This window comes from Eschrichtius robustus, chromosome 7, assembly GCF_028021215.1.
Source record: "Eschrichtius robustus isolate mEscRob2 chromosome 7, mEscRob2.pri, whole genome shotgun sequence".
Taxonomy (NCBI): domain Eukaryota; kingdom Metazoa; phylum Chordata; class Mammalia; order Artiodactyla; family Eschrichtiidae; genus Eschrichtius; species Eschrichtius robustus.
In genome coordinates, this window is record NC_090830.1 from 13,008,947 (window position 1) to 13,030,088 (window position 21,142).

The 21,142-nt window shown below is 43.2% G+C and overlaps 1 protein-coding gene across 1 annotated transcript in view; it reads right to left on the reverse strand.

Annotated features, from left to right (window-relative positions):
* Positions 1-407: 407 nt before the first annotated feature.
* The window catches only part of DISC1 (DISC1 scaffold protein), a 348,989-nt gene continuing 328,254 nt past the window's right edge, over positions 408-21,142 (reverse strand). The window contains exons 12-14 of the mRNA XM_068547611.1: positions 13,736-13,853; positions 3,765-3,929; positions 408-1,670 (exon numbers count right to left, since the gene is read on the reverse strand). Of these exons, the coding sequence (XP_068403712.1) occupies positions 3,790-3,929; positions 13,736-13,853 (258 nt within the window). The 3' untranslated portion in view covers positions 408-1,670; positions 3,765-3,789. The remainder of the gene's footprint in view (positions 1,671-3,764; positions 3,930-13,735; positions 13,854-21,142) is intronic.

Genomic DNA, 21,142 nt, shown 5'->3' on the forward strand with positions numbered 1-21,142 from the left:
CTGGTCCCCCGCTCAGCAGCTCTGTGCCATGGGGAAAGTTCATTGGTCTCCTAAGGCTCAAGTTCATCATGTGCAAACACCTACCCCATAAGGTCGGAATAAGAAGTCAGATGATAATGATTACAAAGGTCTTGGGACAGTCCCAGCACACACGTGTGAGCCCTTCCGTGCTCCTGGAGTGGGGAAACCAGCCTTACTGCACAGGAAGAAAAGTTTCCAATATGATATCCATCAGAGGTCCCCAACCCCTGGGCAGTGGACCGGGGCTGGTCCACGGCCTGTTAGGAACCGGGCCGCGCAGCAGGAGGGGAGCCGCGGGTGAGCGAGTGAAGCTTCATCCGCCACTCCCCATCGCTCCCCATCCCTCGCATCACCACCTGAACCATCCCCCCCCCCCCCACCTCCAGGCTGTGGAAAAATCGTCTTCCACGAAACCGGTCCCTGGTGCCAAAAAGGTTGGGGACCGCTGATATACATGCTCACCTGATTTGAGGAAGATCATTTTGATGTTGAAATTTCAGGAAGTTGGAAGGAACCGGGAGTGTCACTGACTGAGAACACGCTCGGGCTGGCGGAAGATAAATGGGTGGCATTTGGATGCTAGCATCTCGGCGTGGAGGACCATGTAATCTATCACTGATTCTCTCGCATGGTGCCACAGTGAAATCAGACCCAAAGGCATCATTTCCCACCTGCACTTGTGCCTGTGGTCTTGACTGTCTCCATAAAAGCTTGGATTTTTATTGCTATTGTTTTGTGGCTTTTAAGTTCAAGCCCTGATCTCTTCTTATGTTGCCCTGATAGAAACTGCCCTATATAATGATTTGGGATACACAGTCCTGGGTCTTCTGGGGTCACAGTGGAAGAAGAGGGGCTTGTCCTGAGAAGGTCATGTGGCCAGAGGAATCACCCTGGCCTTGTACAGGCTTCCTGGTTGCCTCTGACACCAGCACAGACCGCAGATGAGCTGTAGCATCATTCACCTGCCTTGATCCGGCATCTCAACAAGGAGATGGACATGCTGCCCACTGGGGCCACCGGAGAACCCTTATTTGGGGCACACTCAGACAGTCATTAGCTTCCAGGATTTTCAAATACGTCATAACCTCACAGAATTATTCATGATGGCGTCTGAGTAATACAAAACACTTGGGTTAGTGACTGTTAAGATGCCTTGTGGGGCTTTTTAAAATGACACTTCTCAAAGTAGGGATTCATTAGAGACAACCCTGAGTCTTTCCAAGTTTTGCTTCACTGGAATTAATTCAAGGATTCAAGAATTCCATGTGCCATACGACTAGTACGTAATTATTTTTTAGACATGATAAATCATTCAGGAATTTGCTCCATCATTGCAAAACCAAGCATTCCTGGAACAAACTAATTATACTTATTATTAAAATACGTATAAGTATCTATTTTTAAATGCTCGACAGAAAATTGTAGGAAATAACAATCAGAAAATTCACAATGTTGTGCTTTTGCTTTGTTCTCTGGACTGTGGCCACTTGCTGGCTTAAGCAGGGCCATCTCCTGACGGAAGCACAGCACAGCACGGAAGGGTGAGCAAAGCACCAGCTGCCTTCCGGAAATGGCAGCATGACTTGAGGAAATGACAAAGATTGTCTAGTGTCCATGGATCCTGATGAAGGCAGAGGGCATCGCTACTCCTGTGAGTATCCAGGAGACAGAAGCACAAAAAGACCAGTTAGTCAATTACACTTACAAACTGCGGCAAGTCATTATCAACTCAACACTGCAAAAGTTTTGAGTTTCGTCTCTAACGCATACATAAGTGATGTAACTCAGCGTTTGGACCACGACGCTCCTGGAGAATGCAGTGCTGCACAGCACTAGACTGATGGAATATTAATAGAATTTAAATTTTAAAAAACCCTATGATCCATTCAAACGTGGGGAGTTCGGGGTTAGACAGAAACAAGAGGGTTTCCTCATTCCAAGCATTACCACAGGCTGATATGCTCATTGCGCCGTGGTCTCCAAGCGGGTGGCGGCATGGCACACTTCCCAAAGGGACTCACGCCAAGGGAGAGCCGTGTGACTGTGGGGCATCTCTCAAGGCTGCCTTCCTCAGGGCACCTTGAGGGGCGCTGCCTGGTGAGCTCAGCCTGTTTTACAGCTGCCTCAGCAGGGAGGGGCCTGCAGTGCCCCACGTTGCTGAGTACAGCACTGATGAACTGAGTACAGCACTGCCTGAGTACAGCACTGCCTCACTGAGTACAGCACTGCTGAACTGAGTACAGCACTGCCTCACTGAGTATAGCACTGATTAACTGAGTACTACACTGATTCACTGAGTACAGCACTGATTAACTGAGTACAGCACTGCCTCACTGAGTACAGCACTGATTAACTGAGTACTACACTGATTCACTGAGTACAGCACTGATTAACTGAGTACAGCACTGCCTCAATTAGTACAGCACTGCCTCACTGAGTACAGCACTGATTAACTGAGTACTACACTGATTCACTGAGTACAGTACTGATTCACTGAGTACAGCACTGCTGAACTGAGTACAGTACTGATTCACTGAGTACAGCACTGCTGAACTGAGTACAGCACTGATTCACTGAGTACAGCACTGATTAACTGAGTACAGCACTGCCTCAATTAGTACAGCACTGATTCACTGAGTACAGTACTGCCTCACTGAGTACAGTACTGATTCACTGAGTACAGCACTGCTGAACTGAGTACAGTACTGATTCACTGAGTACAGCACTGATGAACTGAGTACTGCACTGCCTCATTGAGTACAGTACTGATTCATTGAGTACAGCAATGCCTCACTGAGTACAGCACTGATGAACTGAGTACAGCACTGATGAACTGAGTACTGCACTGCCTCATTGAGTATAGCACTGATGAACTGAGTACGGCACTGCCTCACTGAGTACAGCACTGATGAACTGAGTACTGCACTGCCTCACTGAACACTCTTCTGCATTGAAGGTTTCTACATCCATGTCCTGCCTGACACTAAGTGAAACAGGTTCAAGGGAAAATAGGAGAGGATTAAACGTTTAAACACATCCCCTGACCGATTCATGCCCCTCACTCCCTTCCTGCTCTCATTGTGGGTGAATTTCAGAATGTCCTGATGAAACATTCGGGACACATCCTGGAGAGACAGGCAGTGCCAGAGCAGGACAACCAGAGGGCTACACGAGATAGTCTGTCTCTTTAAAAAATATATATCTTTTGGAATTTTTCATCTTAATTCTTCTGAGATTATAGAGAATCACAGGGGAAATTAAGGTGAAAAGCTGTTAATTCCAGGTTCTGGGGTTAATTAGCTCCCTTATATCATGTGCCTGTAGGAAGGTGTGATGGGTATGATAAGAGAGACATGTATGGTTTCTTTTTTAAAGTTCTTAAATCAGGAGATATTTTAATTGCATCAGAAAGCAAGATGGTACAGGAAAAGAGACATCTTTCTAGCAGAAATCACCCCAACTTCTGTCGAATGGGGGCTGAAATGGAAAGATTTTTCAAGTCCTGTGCAAGATGCTCCAGTTAATGACACAGTAAAGGTGCCTCGGACTGACATTTACAAGGAAATCGGCAGTTCACTCCCCCGGCCTATTCCAATCTGCAGACCCCCCGATCTCAGCCTCGGGAGAGCGGACCACTCTTCTGCTGGGCGACATCCAACTCTGTAATTGTTTCGGGCACATTGGTTATGCAGAGGAGGTGGGAGAGGCCCCGCAGCACCCACGGTGATGACGCAGTCACTCACCCTCCTTCCCCCATCCTGTGACGCCTCAGGCCGGTGCTTCCCGGACACCAGCTGTCCCACAGGAAGCTGCGGCCTCCCTCTCTCCCGCCTCCATTGCTGGTTGGAGCTGCAGGATCATGGCCTGCAGAGTTTCCTTCACCATCTGGAGCTCCCTCTTGAGACTCTGTGCACACGGTGTTAAGGAACACAGGCGAAGGTGACAGGCGGCCCTCTGCAGCCTCTCAGGGATCTGGTAAGAGCCACGTGCCTGCTGGAAGCAGATGGGAACTCCCCCTCTAATTGCAGTTTCAAGTTCCTCCAAAGTGTAGGCATTAAATATTAACACCAATGCTACGCTTCTTTTAAGAGCAATTGCAATTTCTACGAGGCCTGAGGTCATTCACTATCTCAAGTAAGGTTTCCAAAAGGAAAAGGAAGAGTCAGCTCTTAGACCGAGACAGATGGCAAACGGGGATGCCCCACGGAATATGGTCAGCGTGACTGTATTCCTGCTCAGCCCCAGGCTGGGGAAGGGCAACTGTCACATCCAAACGCTCTGACAGTGGAGACGGCAGAAGGCTGGGAATCAGAGCTCCAGGATTGGGGGCCACCATACAACCAGACTCCGAGCGATGAGTTAACGGTCCCTACTGGTCATCCGCCAGCCTTGTCACCCTGTGCAAATCACTTTGAACCTGCTTTCGCAGGAAACAGTGACTCCTAAACCCCGTTAGGTTCTAATCTGCTGTCACGTGTTATTATACTCCCAGGTGCTTGTAAAATAGCCATTCGGGGCCTTGGAGATTTGATGGAGTGCAGGGAGCTTGCCTTTTCTGGGTTGGTTGGTTGGTTGGTTTTTCTTTAAATGGTTGGGTTTTTAGTTTCATAACCTGTAAAGTTGTTTCTCATGTAAATAAAACAATCATAGAGAACTCAGTGAATAATTATATGGAATAAATAATATGCCCATCATTCTCTTAAAAGATGAGCTCTCTTTTAGGGGTTTAAGCTGGGGAACCTTTAACCAACAGCGATTTTCCTGTCTATCCATTGTCAGGCGCCTCTGTTCTTTCCCTTTTGTACCTGTAGTCAGAACAATCCTAAGATAAATATAGGACGAGTGATGGATTGAATTCTTTTAACTTAATAAGCAAACTAATTTAACTTCATCCAACAGGAACTAAGAGGAAACACAGAAATATGTTGACACCACTTAAATGCTGTTAAATCATCACAAGAGGTCAGACCACTTAAATATTACTAGATCAGATGTGGAGAAAACAGAAAGCTTTGGGAAAAGTAGTTTGTAGAAATCTTCCCACTCACAGACTGTCCACACCTGCTACAATGTGGTTTTATTGAAGTACAATGTCAATGCAATGTCAAGAGAAAGAGATACCTTTAGGTTACGACTATGGAAAGCTTTCTTTTTTCTTTTTTAAATAAGGAACTCCAGAGGATCCTGGGAATTATGTAAATGAACCTCACCTAAGCAAAAATGCTGAGCCACCTTGACAAGCCTCTGGCGGCTTTTCATCCTCTTGAATCCTCACCAGACTTCATCATTTATGTAATTCACATACACCTACTATGATGATTCACTCCTTGCACTTGAACTTGAGGGGAATGAGGATGGGGTTGAGGAGATGGGCAAGAGGTGGGGCAAGAGAAGAAAGTACCCAATACTTGTTTTCTATTTTTTCTTTTTTAAAAGACTTCATTTTCCTGCATTTCTCTGAACAGCTCTGTTAATCTTCAGTGAAAACACATATGACTTTATACAAGCAAGAGCATAAGTGGTCCCAGACCGAACACCAAGCTGCAAATTAATCACAAAGTTATGCTACATTTATAAAGAATAAGCGTAGAGCTTAAGCAGTTTATGAATCTTGACAAACTCCCGAGACTTCATTACCTTTGATATGCAGCCTGGGACTACAGGTCCCGCTTTGTAATATGTAGAATGACGACCAAGGTTTTTCGAGAGAGAAACTGAACCAGACTGAACTGCTTCTTAAAGAACTCGTAAAACTTCTAGCACTGGCCGAACACACTGAAAAGGTTTTTAAAAAGAGAGTGAGAGAGAAGCCACAAAAGAAAAAGACTAAGTTATATAACACATCAGCCCCTCAGACAACAATCTCCAGGGACACAGGGAGGAGTGAGAAGCAGGGGGATTTGAGGATGAGACCACCAGCTCTGGAACCTGGCAAACCATCGAATGCTTTCATCGTCTCACTCGTAAAATGCAGATTTCCATACCGTCTTCACAGGGCTAGGGTTAAAAGAAATATTTTTTCTTGTGAGAGTATAGTGCCTTCTGTGAGATGAGATTTAAGGTTTATTTACTAAAATAGCAGAGGTTGTTCTGTCTAAGTAGGGCCAGACCTCAGAAATCCTGGAAACCTCCTTTAGAACCTATGGGGTAATAATCATCAAAATGATTAAAATCATGTTTTATTTATGAAATACTTCCCTCTAACCAACCTGCTTGTATGATTCCATACTACATGTGAGTTCCAAAACATTTTGAATGTGCTTATATGAAAGAGAGTCCAGGATAAAATGTGGAGTGAGGGGGGAAAAGCAAGTTGTAGAACAATGTGTATGGAATGATCCTAATTTTGCAAAAAAACAAAAAAAAAGGACAATAGAGATAAGCCATTTCTAGCTGGAAAAGCACCTTAGGAGGACACAGGGGTGGACTTCTCCTAGACATTGGTACTGGGAGGGAGATGGAGCCTTTTTTTTTTCATACTTCTGTAATAGTCACAATGGACATGCATCCTTTCATAGTTCAATCAATGTGTTTGTTCAAACAGATACATGCATTCCAATGTTCATAGCAGCACCTTTCACAATAGCCAAGACATGGAAGCAACTTAAATGTCCATCCACAGAGGAATGGATAAAGAAGATGTGGTACATATAGACAATGGAATATTACTCAGCCATAAAAAAGAACGAAGTAATGCCATTTGCAGCAATGTGGATGGACCTAGAGATTATAATACTAAGTGAAGTAAGTCAGACAGAGAAACACAAATATCATATGATATCACTTACATGTTGAATCTAAAAGAAATGATACAGATGAACTTATTTACAAACCAGAAACAGACTCACAGACATAGAAAACAAACTTATGGTTACCAAAGGGGAAAGGGGGGGGAGAGATAAATTAGGAATTTGGGAGTAACATATACACACTACTATATATAAAATAGATTATCAGCAAGGACCTACTGTATAGCACAGGGAACTATACTCAATATCTTGTAATAACCTATATGGGAAAAGAATCTGAAAAAGAATATACATATATATATCTGAATATATATACATGTGAATATATATCTGAATATATATATATATGAATATATATATAAGAATATATATCTGACTATATATATGAATCACTTTGCTGTACACCTGCAAGTAACACATTGTAAATAAATTATACTTCATAAAAAGATAAATTAATTAAAATTTTAAAAATAAAAAAGCAGATTAAGCATTTAGTGAAAATAATTTAGAAATATCTTAAGAGAAGTATCCTTAAAAATCTTTTTTTCACAACTCTTAAATATTAGGATAGGCTTAATTTAATCTATTATTCTGATTCAGCGATTTAAAAAAGCTTTAAAAAAAAAAAAAAAGAAAGAAAAAACACTAGAAACATTTCCCCATCTAGCAGTTGGGAAAATAATCATATAGATAGAGATCCTCACTCTTTCCTTCATTTGATCAAATATTCAAACATTTCACAGCTCCTACTGTGTGCTAAGAAATGTTCTAGACATGGGACGTAGGGGAGTGAACAAAGTCACTGCCGTCATGGGGCTTCTGTGCCACTGAGTGAGAAGAAAATAAACACACAAGGGCATGCGCATAGATTGTGAGATGGAGCCATGGCAGGGTTTGGAGCCGGGGAAAGACGTGATCTCCCTGGCTGCTTTAATCGTTAGTAGATTAAAGGATGGGAGGGCAGAAGCCTGGAGATAAGAGGAGGATTTTGCAATAATTCAGGCCATAAAAGTTTATGGCTTGGTCCCAGGAGGTGGCAGTGGGGGTGGTGAGAGATGGTCAGATTCTGGATATTTTGAAGATGGAGCCAACGGCATATGTGACGGAATAGAGGTGAGATGTGAAGGAAGGAAAAGGCAGCAAGAATGACTCCCAGATTTTTTATCTAAGCAACGAACTGGAAAAATAGACTTGCAATTGATCAAGAAGGAGAAGACTGGGAATGAGTCAGGGTTTTGGGGGGGGGGGGTGGGAGTGGGGAGGAACTGGAATTTGGACATGTGAAGTTGGAAAAGCCCATTTGTCAGCCAAGTGGAGATGTTGAGGAGGAAGCAGACGTGAGTCTGAGGTCCAGGCTGCAGATGTGCACTTGGAGGTTATACTGAAAGAGATATCTTTACAAACATTTTTGCAACGTTTTCTCACTGATTTATAGAAAGATAAACTATCCCATTGGATACATCTAACCAAAATCTTAAGACTACTAGAGTTGGATTTTCTGATTGCTCCTCCAATAAGCTCATTGTTTTTTGTCAAAGTGCTGAGGAAATAAAGTAAAACTCCGGTACTGGAATTTATGTGTATAAGAGGTGCACACTGCATCTAAGTGCGAGAATAGGTCTCAAAAGAGTTAAATGATTCTTCGAACGCCTGTGCCGTAGAAACCTCTCTAGCTAAGTATGTGTAACAGATATGCCACCAAACGTCTGTGGCACCTAAGAAAATTTGCACACTAATTACAACGGTGGCACAAGGATTGACATGCCAACATCTTTAAAAACACCTTTGAACCCAAGACCACCTTGGGATAGACTACACCCGTATTAGGCAAGAGCATTACTTCTTTTTTTTTTCTCCTTTTTTTAAAATTAATTTTTATTGGAGTATAGTTGCTTTACAATGTTGTGTTAATTTCTGCTGTACAGCAAAGTGACTCAGCCATACATATATCCCCTCTTTTTTGGATTTCCTTCCCATTTAGGTCACCGCAGAGCATTGAGTTCCCTGTGCTATACAGTAGGTTCTTATTAGTTATCTATTTGATACATAGTATCAATGGTGTATATATGTCAATCCCAATCTCCCAGTTCATCCCACCCCTCGTCCCTTTCCCACCTTGGTAGCCATACGTTTGTTCTCTACGTCTGTGTCTCTATTTCTGCTTTGCAAATAAGATCATACTTCTTGATAGTAAACTTGTGCAGACCGTGTTTGCAATGAGCAAGGCATAAGGCAGCAAGGCATGTTTCACAGATGTCTTCCAGTGGTTAGACAATACTGTCTTTTAGGGCAGCCATGTGCAAAGATCCTCAAATTCTCTCAAAGGGGTCTTTTGTTCATATATAAAAACAGTTGAGTGTTTTACCGCCAGCTGAGATGCCAAGCGATCATTTTAGTAGCTGGGTCAAAAGTAGGTCTTCAGTTCATCTGCCCTGAACTAGTTTGCTTCCAAAAGAAACAATAGTACGTCCTTTGAAACAGCTACCCATTTGCTCAATTATTTCTTCATATCAGCAGTGATTCCTCTGCAGCTCCTACGGCCACAGTCCTGGGAATTTTCCTTCATTCCCAAAGCCAAAGGTGAGGGACACAGTTGTTGAAGAGCGAAGAGGAAAGCCCCGCCTACACGCGACCTGCTTCAGTGGATGCGATGCTTGCACAGGGGCCCTCCCTGTGGTGCCCACCTAGGGCTAAGCCAGCAGCAGAAGCCCGGTGCCCACACCCTCTCCTAGGCTCCCTCCTCTCTCCCCCACCGTGAGGCTCCAAGTCTTCCTCTTCTCGCCCCACTCCCTTTGGTGGGATCCAAAGGGAAGTGCACCGGCCACCATATGCGTATCAGCCCAGTGTACACAGTGTTCAAACAGCAGCCTCTTAGGGTCCCAGTTTTCTCATCTGTGAAACTGTGGAGCTCCGTGATGGTCACAACCCCTCTTGCAGCTCTTTAGCCCTAGAAGCAGAAAGCATTTCCAAGGAGACAGAGCAAAAGCGCCTCAAACTCCCATTCCCTTTGTCTGTTACAGCTGCACCTTTGAAAGCTGAACCAAGCAAGGGTTCCTAAGGGGATGCGGCGTTGGTGCAAGAGCCTGGATGTATTTAGAGCATTTGCATGCCATCAAGCACCACCACAACTAATCGATTGGGCACCACGTGTTCCCAATAAACAGAAAGAACGGAATTCCAGGAGAGTTTCCTGGACATGAATGCAAATAGAACCACAAACAGAGTAAGTCTGTCCCTGTCTTATCTATGACTCAGAGGTGAGCAGAACTGCCCTGGGGGCTCCGAAAGATGCCCAGTGTCCTGACCCTAGGTGTCCTTCTTTCCTTTTGAAAGTGTGTTGTAGAAGCTGAAAGGGAAAGGAAAAACCCCCTGCTGAAAAATCCACCTAACCTAGATGGTTTTCAGTTAAAGCATTATAAACAGGGAGGAACCACTCCATCCACTCAAAATGTTTTTCAACACACAACTGCTCATTAGGATCCCAGATGACTGTGAAATTATACTAGAGAGTCAGACTAATGCTCCTGAAGATCCCGGCTTGAGTGGCAGTGAAGTCACACCTCCCATCCTCGCCTCAGACACCAGGCGTGAGTCACCTCTGAGACGCCAGCTCTTCCAATTAATAGTGCAGACTCTGCTCAGATGCTCGCCCCGCGGTGGCTGACGGGCTGGTGGTGTTATTTGGCTACATGTAATTCAGTGAGCCTGTCAGGATGACGAAGAGACACGGCCTGTCTTCTCTCCCTCCTCCGATCTGGCAATCCAGTGTCTTCTTCATAAAAGCGAGAGACTCCCAGCCAGCGGCCCATGGCCTTGATGTTAAGTCAGGATACCCAGAGGATCTGTTGGGAAACTCAACCCCACTGCTGGTGACTGGCCCACCCTCTGCTGATGCCACACTACCAGGGCCCTTCTCACACGAAACGGTTTGTGCAAAGCTCCGTGCCTTCCACACGGAGAACGAACATCTGGAGCGTCCAAGGCTCGAATCTTCTGGACACGGACACTGATGTAGACTCACATGAATCACATTCACTACGCAGCTTTTGAACAGGAGGCTCTGGCAGAGTCCTTAATGGAATGAAACAGAAATATTACACTTGCTGGGAACTTCTTTCCTGTTGCTGACGGCAAGCTGTTTCTTTCAACTGCACTCAGCTTTGTCTCTTTGATCAAGAATGGAAACACAAACCAGTCAGAGTTTGGCCAGAGGATTTCAGCAGCCTCTTGGAATCTCTAGATAAGTTCTCATCTGAAACAAGGGCTTTGGTTTGTGTAAGAAGCCTCCGCAGAGCCTTGTAAATATGTCTTTCTATCTTAGGGCACAGAGTTCCACTTGAAACTAAGTGCTGCTTCGTTAGAATGCAAAGATACCTTCTGTGTATTTACTATCAATCAGTGACACAGAACGAAGCCACGGTTTCAGAGGAAAGTCTGGGTCGAAATCCATACTGTGGTGTAGAGATTTTTTTGTGGGGGGAGTGATTTCAGTACCTAAACCAGGGCTTCCCAACCCTGGTTTGACATGTCCCCTCTATGTCCTCACTTATCTCAGCAAGGATCAGCAAAATTCTCAATAAACATAACTTCACTAAACAACTTTTATTATAGCTTAACATTTTTATAGTCACTGTATGTTCCACAGAACAGGCCTGTCCAGCTACTTATAGGCGTAGCTACCTCCTGATTGGCCGTGAAGGACCACGGGGCTGGTGGCTGGATGCTTCTGCCCTTCATCAAAAATGACCTTGGACCAGCCACATAATTTCTAAGCCTCAGTTTTCTCAACTATCAAGTAAGAAGAATAAGCCCTATCTGTCTATGGCAGTTTTATTAGAATTAAATGACTTTTCATATAAGTCACGGTGTAGTTACCAATCAATTCTTTCAAGGATTTATTACAACATGATTGAATCAACCTACCCTGAAACCTCATCTATAAACGGGATGTTTGAGCTTGTGACACAGACACTGTGAATGGTTTTCTACCTAAAACCAAGCACTTTACCATGTATAAGAACTATATTAAACATATTTTCTGCATATAACCTCATTTAGCCCAAATGAAAACCTTAGAGGTACATGTTATTATCTGACTTTACAGATGCTTCAAGAGGCTTTATCCACTCTCTGTGATTCCCACCGCTCCTGAATCTGGCTTGGAATGGCTGTGGGAAAACTAAAAGCATCTTTTTTTTTTTTTTTTTTTTTAACATCTTTAATGGAGTATAATTGCTTTACAATGGTGTGTTAGCTTCTGCTTTATAACAAAGTGAATCAGTTATACATATACATATGTTCCCATATCTCTTCCTTCTTGCATCTCCCTCCCACTCTCCCTATCCCACCTCTCTAGGTGGTCACAAAGCACCGAGCTGATCTCCCTGTGCTAAAAGCATCTTATTTATACACAGCTCTGTCTCTTCTCAGCCTCTTCCCCACCAGCCAAACCTATTCAGGAGAAAACCCCATTCCCTAGAATCAAACTAACCTTCTGGAAAATTTCTAAACAAGAGACTAACACAGACCCTGATTGCAGCTCTCAGAACTGCTACCTGAGCCCACCACAAGCTGGAGGGATTTCCCACTGAGGAACAAGCCCACCTGCTAGACTGCAGACAGGAACCCCTCTGTATGCACTGGCCCTCTGCAGGGCTTTGCTCCCAGGTACTGACAGCCGGTTACTTGCCCATCTGCTGGAGGCCGTGCCACCTTACAACTGCTCAATTCTGCGTGATCCATGAACGTGGAATAAACAGAAGTGCAGAACAAAAATGCTTCTACTGTTTCTTTGGCCAACTTTTTAATAAGAGCTTAAACACTAGTTTGTAAGGGGCAGGGAGTTACGAAAAACAGAATGTCTGCTTTTGAAAATCCACCTTGAGCCATGTGAAAATAATCACTGATTAAGTTGAAAAAATCTCCTGCTAAGTTTAACAAGCAAGGCAGAAGATTTAAGTTTGTAAGGAGGAAGGAAACGCAACATTGAATCTGTCATTAAACTGTGGATCTGAATACTTGTGATTAAGATTAATCCTTGACCATTCAAAGCTCCTTAAACATACACATACATTCACACACACACACAGACTCCCGATAAAGCATGGTAAGAACTAGAATTCTGAAAAGTAAGACAGCAATGAGAAGCAAAGTCCGAAATAGCTACATTTCTCACAAATACATCTAATAAAAGTCACACTGCTGAACAGAAGGGATGAATGAATAGAGAAGTACTTTCATCTAGAGAAGTGTCAGCTTATGATTAAGTAACCAAACAAAATACAGAATGGGGCTGTATATGCCTTCATCTGTCTTGCACCCACCCATCTGCCCTCGAAAGAACTAACCAGGGACAAACCGAACGCATGCACATATCTAGATGTGATTCAGTACTTCACCGGGATGCACGCCTAAGCTAGTAGATTCTTGTGCCATCTTGCTCACTGGCAACTGGTTTTGATAAAGGTTATTTGCAGATGTGACAGGAAATGCACTGAATCTCGTACAAAGGAGTGATCCAAAGTCCTGTTAGTTGTGACACTCTCCTGCCCATTATATGGCAGAATTGTATGGAAAAGAAAACCAAAGATGGATTTGGGTTTCTCAGTATTCAGAACGCCCCTGGAAAACTGAGGCAGTCAGACCCACAACCATCTGAGCCCCACAAACCCAGCTTCACAGCCCCTGAAACTACATTTTTCTTTGGCCTCCTTGTGTGCACGTCTGAACATCACTGCTAATTTTTAGCAGTCAGGTTTAATAATCAAAAATGCTGACTTACCAAAAACTAGAGGGAAACATCGCATACTGAATAATCTCAGGGATCTGAGGTGTGTTGAACTCTAAATACCAGGAGTATCTATTTGTTTCCATCTGCTGAGGCATGGGGAAACGGTATAATTTTTTAAGACTTTCTTTTACAAAATAACCTAACAGGTGCTTAATCTGCAGGAGAAAAAGGATATGAATGAGATCTTCATCGTGACTATGGATCGCAGGGTGAAGTTGATCTTCTAAGTATAATAACTTCTTGCCAATGGCTTCACATTTTTCTCCAAGTTCTGCCGAAAGGACGTAAGATTCCTGGCCAGAGAAAAAGAAAAAGATCACTCATAAACTATAGATTTTTTTCAGGGCTGTGAACACATCTGTGATTTATCCAATGGTCCACAAAGGGAAGACTCCCCTTACAGAGCTCCACCATCTCCTGCACCCCATTAGAATCATGCCAGAACCTCTGTCTTCCCCGGAGGTCATTCTTGAGAATGGCAATTTCAGGTTATTACCGAATGATAAGCTGTGTCTACATAGCTCCGCAGCTGACCTCCCTCATCCGGTCATTTCAAAGACCTATTTCCAGTACATCAACCCCTAAAGTGGATTTATCAAAGGGGAAGCCTGGGTCTTCAAGCTGCATCCATGGGCAAACTCACACTAAAATGGGAATGCTAACCAAAGAGGGACTGGGCAAGTCACAAGAGCAACTGAGCTGAACTGTGAGGACAAAGAGATGCTTCTCTAGGGGTATAGGAATCTAATAGGGCACTGAACGGTGTTCGTATGCTGGCCACAGCCTCTGAAAGCTAGAATATTAAGGAGACTTTCAATGCCACGAGGTGTGTATTATATGTACAGCTGATGCCACTGCCGGCGTAGGTATTGATTTTCCCTCTCCCTCACCAGAGCGTTAAGCCCCATAAAGGCAGGGACAATGAATGTAAGAGCCCGGACAATGATGTCTTGCTTGCTGCTGGGTCCAGAGCTCCTGGCACAGTGTCAGACACATGGTAGGCATATGGCATTCATTTGTTCCATGAATGAATAGCCAAGTCTGGGAGCTCCCTCCTTCTCCAATGTTTCCCCTTCATACTTGTATTCCACACATGAACCAGCAGAGAGCCCTCATTATGTCACTTTCCTGTCCAAAAACACCACATGGAGAACAGTAGAGAGGTTCCTTTAAAAACTACAAATAGAGTTACTGTACGAACCAGCAATCCCACTCCTGGACATACATCCGGAGAAAACTCTAATTCGAAAAGAAACACGCACCCCAATGTTCACTGCAGCACTATTCACAATAGCCAAGACACGGAAGCAACCTAAATGTCCATCCACAGAGGAATGGATAAAGAAGATGTGGTACATATAGACAATGGAATATTACTCAGCCATAAAAAAGAATGAAATAATGCCGTTTGCAGCAACCTGGATGGACCTAGAGATGATCACACTAAGTGAAGTAAGTCAGACAGAGAAAGACAAATATCATATGATATCACTTGTATGTGGAATCTAAAACAATGACACAAATGAACTCACCTATGAAACAGAAACAGACTCACAGACATAGAAAACAAACTTAAGGTTACCAAAGGGGAAAGGGAGGGGGAGATAAATTAGGAGTGTGGGATTAACATATACACACTACTATGTATAAAATAGATACACAACAAGGACCTACTGTATAGCACAGGGAACTATATTCAATGTCTTATAATAACCTATCATGGAAAATAATCTGAAAAAGAATAGATATATGTGTATATGTGTATATATATATATATATATATATATATATATATATATATATATATATATCTGAATCACTTTGCTGTACACCTGAAACTAACACAACATTGTAAATTAACTATATTTCAATTTAGAAAAGCCACCGCAGAGCAGAGTCGGAACCCTGCCCTCCCACAACCTGGCGCTAGGCCCACACTTCATTCAGTGCCCTTTGCTCTCTTATGTACCACCAAACCTGTGCCACCTGGAACTGACCCCACTGCCTTCCGTCACATGAGTCTCCTTGCCTGTGCCCCCTCCTCCATCCGTGTCTGAACCCCAGCGGTTCCTTCAAGGCCCCAAACAGTGCTTCCACCTGTAGCACAGATTCTGACACGCGTTAGTTTCTCACAAGTGATTGTAAACTCCCTGTGGGCAGGGCCTCAGGGTAATGCCTGGCATCTAGAGGGCCATGGATTTTTAAAAGAAAAGAATAAACAGGGTCAAGAAAATAAGGAAAGAAAAGAGAGAATCTTAGAATAAAGGCAAAGGAAAAAAGCAGCACTATGCTTGGTGAGATAAGCCAGACAGAGAAAGACAAATGTTGTATGATGTCACTTATATGTGGAATCTAAAAAAACTGAACTTGTAGAAACAGAGAGTAGAGTGGTGGTCGCCAGGGCCTGGGGGTAGGGGAGTTGGAGAAAGGATGTTAAGAGTATGAACTTGCAGTTAGAAGATGAATAAATTCTGGAGATCTAATGCACAGCATAGAGATTATAGTCAACAATACTGAATTACATACTTAAAAAATGCTAAGAGACTACATGTTTTTTTATTGGAGTATAATTGCTTTACAGTGTTGTGTTAGTTTCTGCCACACAGTGAAGTGAATCAGCCATACGCATACACACATCCCCTCCCTCTTGGACCTCCCTCCTTCCCACCCCCCCATCCCACCCAACTAGGTCATCACAGAGCACCGAACTGAGCTCCCTGTGCTATACAGCAGGTTCCTACTAGCTATCTATTTTCCACATGGTAGTGTATTTATGTCAAACCTAATGTTCTCACCACAAAAAAGAAATGATAAGTATGTGTCGTGACAGAGGTGTTAGCTAAAGCTACAGTGGTCATCAATTGCAATATATAAATGTATCAAATCAACAGTTATATCTCAATAAAAATATAATAAATAAATAATCAGCAAAAAGTGAGCTCAGAATTTAAAAGTAACCAAATGTAAAACTAATATTTTCCCATCTAATGGTGAAAGTCTTAGAAGGCATACTAAAAAGAATTTTGCATAGGAAAAACAATTAAGATAGATATTCAGATTAAACTGCAGAGTTACTACAAAAACTACAATTATTGCCCAGCAAAAACAACAAAATCCCCAGGTGTGGTGATATTTAAAAAGTCCTTAGAGGCCATGAGTTATATAATATTATAATTGGAGTCCAAGAATAACCATTTAATCCAGATATGCGATTTAACATTCACTATATCAACTCCAGAATGCCCTAAAGTTTATATCCCAAATGGTCAACTACATCAGAAGAAAACAGTGCTGATTGGAACCACCCATAACTACCGTAAATATTGAAGAAGTCTAATAAGCTACAAATAAATGTATGTACAAAAGAATTCTAGTGACAACAACATACGATTTTGCAGACAAATGGACACAATTACACGAGAAGTCATGTGAAGCACACGTGAAGGTTTGTTCAGAATTGACCATAGCAGTGATGATGAGAAAACAGCAAATACATAAAAATCACATATACATATATATTTTACTGATCCTAAAAGTAGTAACATTATCATTCAAAGATGCAGAATTATGGAGTAGACAAATTACATGGAAGTTAAGACAATGGGTAATGAGTAACGCCATAGTCACGCATGAACTAAATGAGACATGAAGAAAAAGAACATCTGGAGAAAAATGATTGACAGCAGTGAAACCACAAGTCATACACGAAGGAAAAAAATACAGCGTTAGTGGGAAAATATATATGACTGAGAATACACTTAAAAGAGACAAAAAAGCATAGAATCAGAACGTGGAACCAAGGAATGTAAAACACTTTTCGATGGAATCAAATGATTCAATCCTTATCTTAAGGCTAAAACAAATAGAAATCAGAGCTGAATTAAATCCATTTAAAATATGTCTTTACATCTTCCCCCAAACACATAATCCCTGCCTATTTTCCTTTTAAAATTATGTACAAATTGATAGTGATTGTATGAATTTGGGAAAGTAATTTAAGACCATGTAGCAAAACTTTAAACTGTTTATATTCTATGATCCAATATTCCCCTTTCTGGAACCTATCAAAAAGAAAATTTATATATTTAAATTTAAATAATTTTTATTAATCATTTTAAATAAATATAGAAAATGTCTATCATATATGTTAAATAATAATTTATTATTTTAGTAATGCAGAATAAGTGCACTGAGTACAAGAAAGAGGAAATAACATAAATGTCCAACAATAAAGGGGACGGTTAAAATAAGTCCTGGTATATTCAATTTGTATTTAGCCATTAAAACCATTTTAATACAAGAATAATGATGAGGAAATACTCAAATAGGCAAAGCACTAAAATATTAACAATTATTTGAAGGGGCAGCATTATAGCACATTTTTCTTTTCTTTTCTATACTTTGTTGTATTTTCCACATCTCTGAAAAATAGTAAAGAAGAAAGTTACTAAGAACACTAATTCAAGCCATAATGGAAAAGTATGGAAGAAATGCAACTGAATATTTTTAAAAAACAATTTTAAAGATTAAAAAGCACAAGACATAGAAAACAAACCTATGGTTACCAAAGGAGAAGGGGGGGGGATAAATTAGGAGTATGCAATTAACAGATACAAACTACTCTACATAAAACAGATAACCAACAAGGACCTACTGTATAGCACAGGGAACTATGTTCAATATCTTATAATAACCTATAATGGAAAATGTTTTATATATATATATATAACTGAATCATTTTGCTGTACACCTGAAACTAACACAACACTGCAAATCAACTATACCTCAATAAAAAAATAAAAAAGACTAAAAAGCACAAAGAGGCATAAGGAAACAAACTCAGCGAGATCAAGATTCTCTGACCAGTAACAGAAGATCTGATTGGCATTCTCTCGTAGGGCTGCTCCTCCAAGTTACAGAATCTCCACCAAGTTCCTGCACAAACCACTACTGACAGATCCTGATCCTGTACTGAAACGATACTGAGTGTGACCTGGGTGAGTATTATTTGAGTGGTTTATGGCTTTACCATAATGCTCTCACAGGGAATCTTGGGAATGAAATTAGTTTAAGACCTAAACTGAGAAGTGACAGCTGATGAGAGGGCAGATTTACATATTTTATCAATCTGATGAAAAATTCTGCTCCATCCAGAGAAATCCCATCTGTCCACCGAGGGCAGGACTGGACCAGAGTCGCGAGCATCAGGTGGACAAAGTTGTAGAGGTCCTGCCTGTGAACCCTACCCTGGAGGGGCCGGGCAGAACTTCCTTGTCGTTTCCATGCTGTGCCCAGGCATGGCGGAGTGTGTGTGTGGCCACAGCGGTATGGCCTTCAGAACCTTTCCTCTCTGCTGTCAAGAGACAGTTTATTACTTCTCCCCCTTGAACCTGGCTGGGCCTTTAAGGATCCTCCGATGAAAAGAACACGGTAGAGGTGACATGCCTGACTTCCAAAGCTAGATCATAATAGGTGATACGTCTCTCAGATCACTTGCCCTGGAACCCAGTCTCCATGTTGTGAGGAAGCCCAAGCCACCTGGGCAGGCCAGGTGTAGGCATCTGGTTGAGAGCCCCAACTAAGGACCCAGCCAACAGCCACGTACGGGAGGAACTGAGCCTTCAGACAATCCCAGGCTCCACCTTCAAGTTATGCAGCAAACACCCAGACATTATGGGGCAGACAGCCCTCCCCACGGATTCATGCATATAAATGGGGGTGATTTGTTATGCAGCCATAGTAGCTAAAACAGCAGGATACATGGGTATACCCCACACAGGAGCCTGCCTGGATGGACGGGACCTTTGCAAAACGCTAGCAGGAAGTACTCCCTCACCAGTCCCTAGACCGACCGGATCTTGAAGTTCACTAAAGTGCTAAGGCTCAGACTTGTCTCAGGGTGGGGAGCCGGCTGAGAAGTGCAAGAAAGAGATTTCAATGAGTGGCCACCGCTGTTGGTCACTGGTCCCCAGATCCCTGGCTCCTGGTCAAATGTGCAGGTGCAGATTCTGAACACCATATTTGCTTACGATGTAACCAATGGGACCTTGCTTCCTTCTAGCTTTGGGGAAAATGACTCTTTAGTGGACACAGCACAGCAAAATGCTTCCATCACAAGAGGCAGAAGGGTAAGACACGAGTGAATTCCTGTCTCGGGATCTCACATCCCCCCTTGGGGGCACACTCACTGCCTGGGATGAAGGACAAAATCGCCGCCCTCTTTAAATGTTTGCATCCTCCTGGGAACATGAGTGTGTGCTACAGTCACCCGGGATGGCAGGTCTCTTCAGGAGGCATAAAGCCTGTTACCACTGGTTTCTCTCTTGCTGTGAGAACACTTTTCTCAAGTGTGTCCTTTTAAGCCAGTGGGTTTTCGGCTCACTCTGCAGAGACCCCCCCCCCCCGCAGGAAAGCAGGGAGCTTTACTGTCAATTCTACCCCAGTCTCTAATTTTATCCATATTATTTGTCTAAGCCAGAGTGGGATGTTAAAAATAAAAAGGGAAATAGGAGCTATTGAAGGGCTTTTGTTTGCTTGTTTAACAGAGAGGAAACTTCTTTTCAAAAAACTTGTCCTGGGCTTCCCTGGTGGCACAGTGGTTAAGAATCCACCTGCCAATGCAGGGGACACGGGTTCGAGCCCTGGTCCGGGAAGATCCCACATGCCGCGGAGCAACTAACCCCGTGCGCCACAACTACTGAGCCTGCGCTCTAGAGCCCGCGAGCCACAACTACTGAGACCACCTGCCACAACTACTGAAGCCCACGCGCCTAGAGCCCATGCTCTGCAACAAGAGAAGCCACCGCAATGAAAAGCCCTCGCACCACAACGAAGAGTGGACCCCGCTCGCCGCAACTAGAGAAAAGCCCGCGCGCAGCAACGAAGACCCAACACAGCCAAAAATAAATAAATAAAATAAATAAATTTATTTTAAAAAAAAAAACAAACTTGTCCTTCAATAGATCTTCAGAAACGGCGGCATTTCTCTTTAAGCCAAAATAGTGAACTGTAAGTCAGGTGCACTGCTCTGGAGGCCCCAGCTTGGGATGTAACTGCAAGAAAGTGGAGCCCCTCATTTTCGCTCCCACCTGTTTCCCAGGACATCAAATGCCAGCATTTACAAAGGGCCACCTCAGTCAGGGCTGCTAAGAATGTCACGAGCCCTTCCCTGGGCACCTTCATACCTAGAAGCAGAGAGAACTGGAGCTGGCGGGGGGCTAGGGACCTCAGCCCCATCTAGTTCAGTTCCTCCTTACACACACATCGAAGGCGTCTCCAAGAGCCCTGTGACTTGCTGAAGGTCACACAAGGAGAAGGTGGTGCCTTGGGGTCCAAGATGCAGGTCTCCCCACATCTAGCCAGCTCTTTCCTCTGGATCTGACTTGGGGTGGGGGGGAAACACAGAAAGGGATTTGTGTTGGGCTGGCCCAGGGTGGGAATGAGGGAGCTACAAAGTGATGACAGAAAGAAATCAGAGAAGCAAACGGCGCCTGAAGATGTCCCTTCTCCCCCCTTCCTCCCTCAGGACTCTGCAAAGTCTGCTCTGATTCCCGGAAGGCACACCCTCACCCAGTTAGGTGGT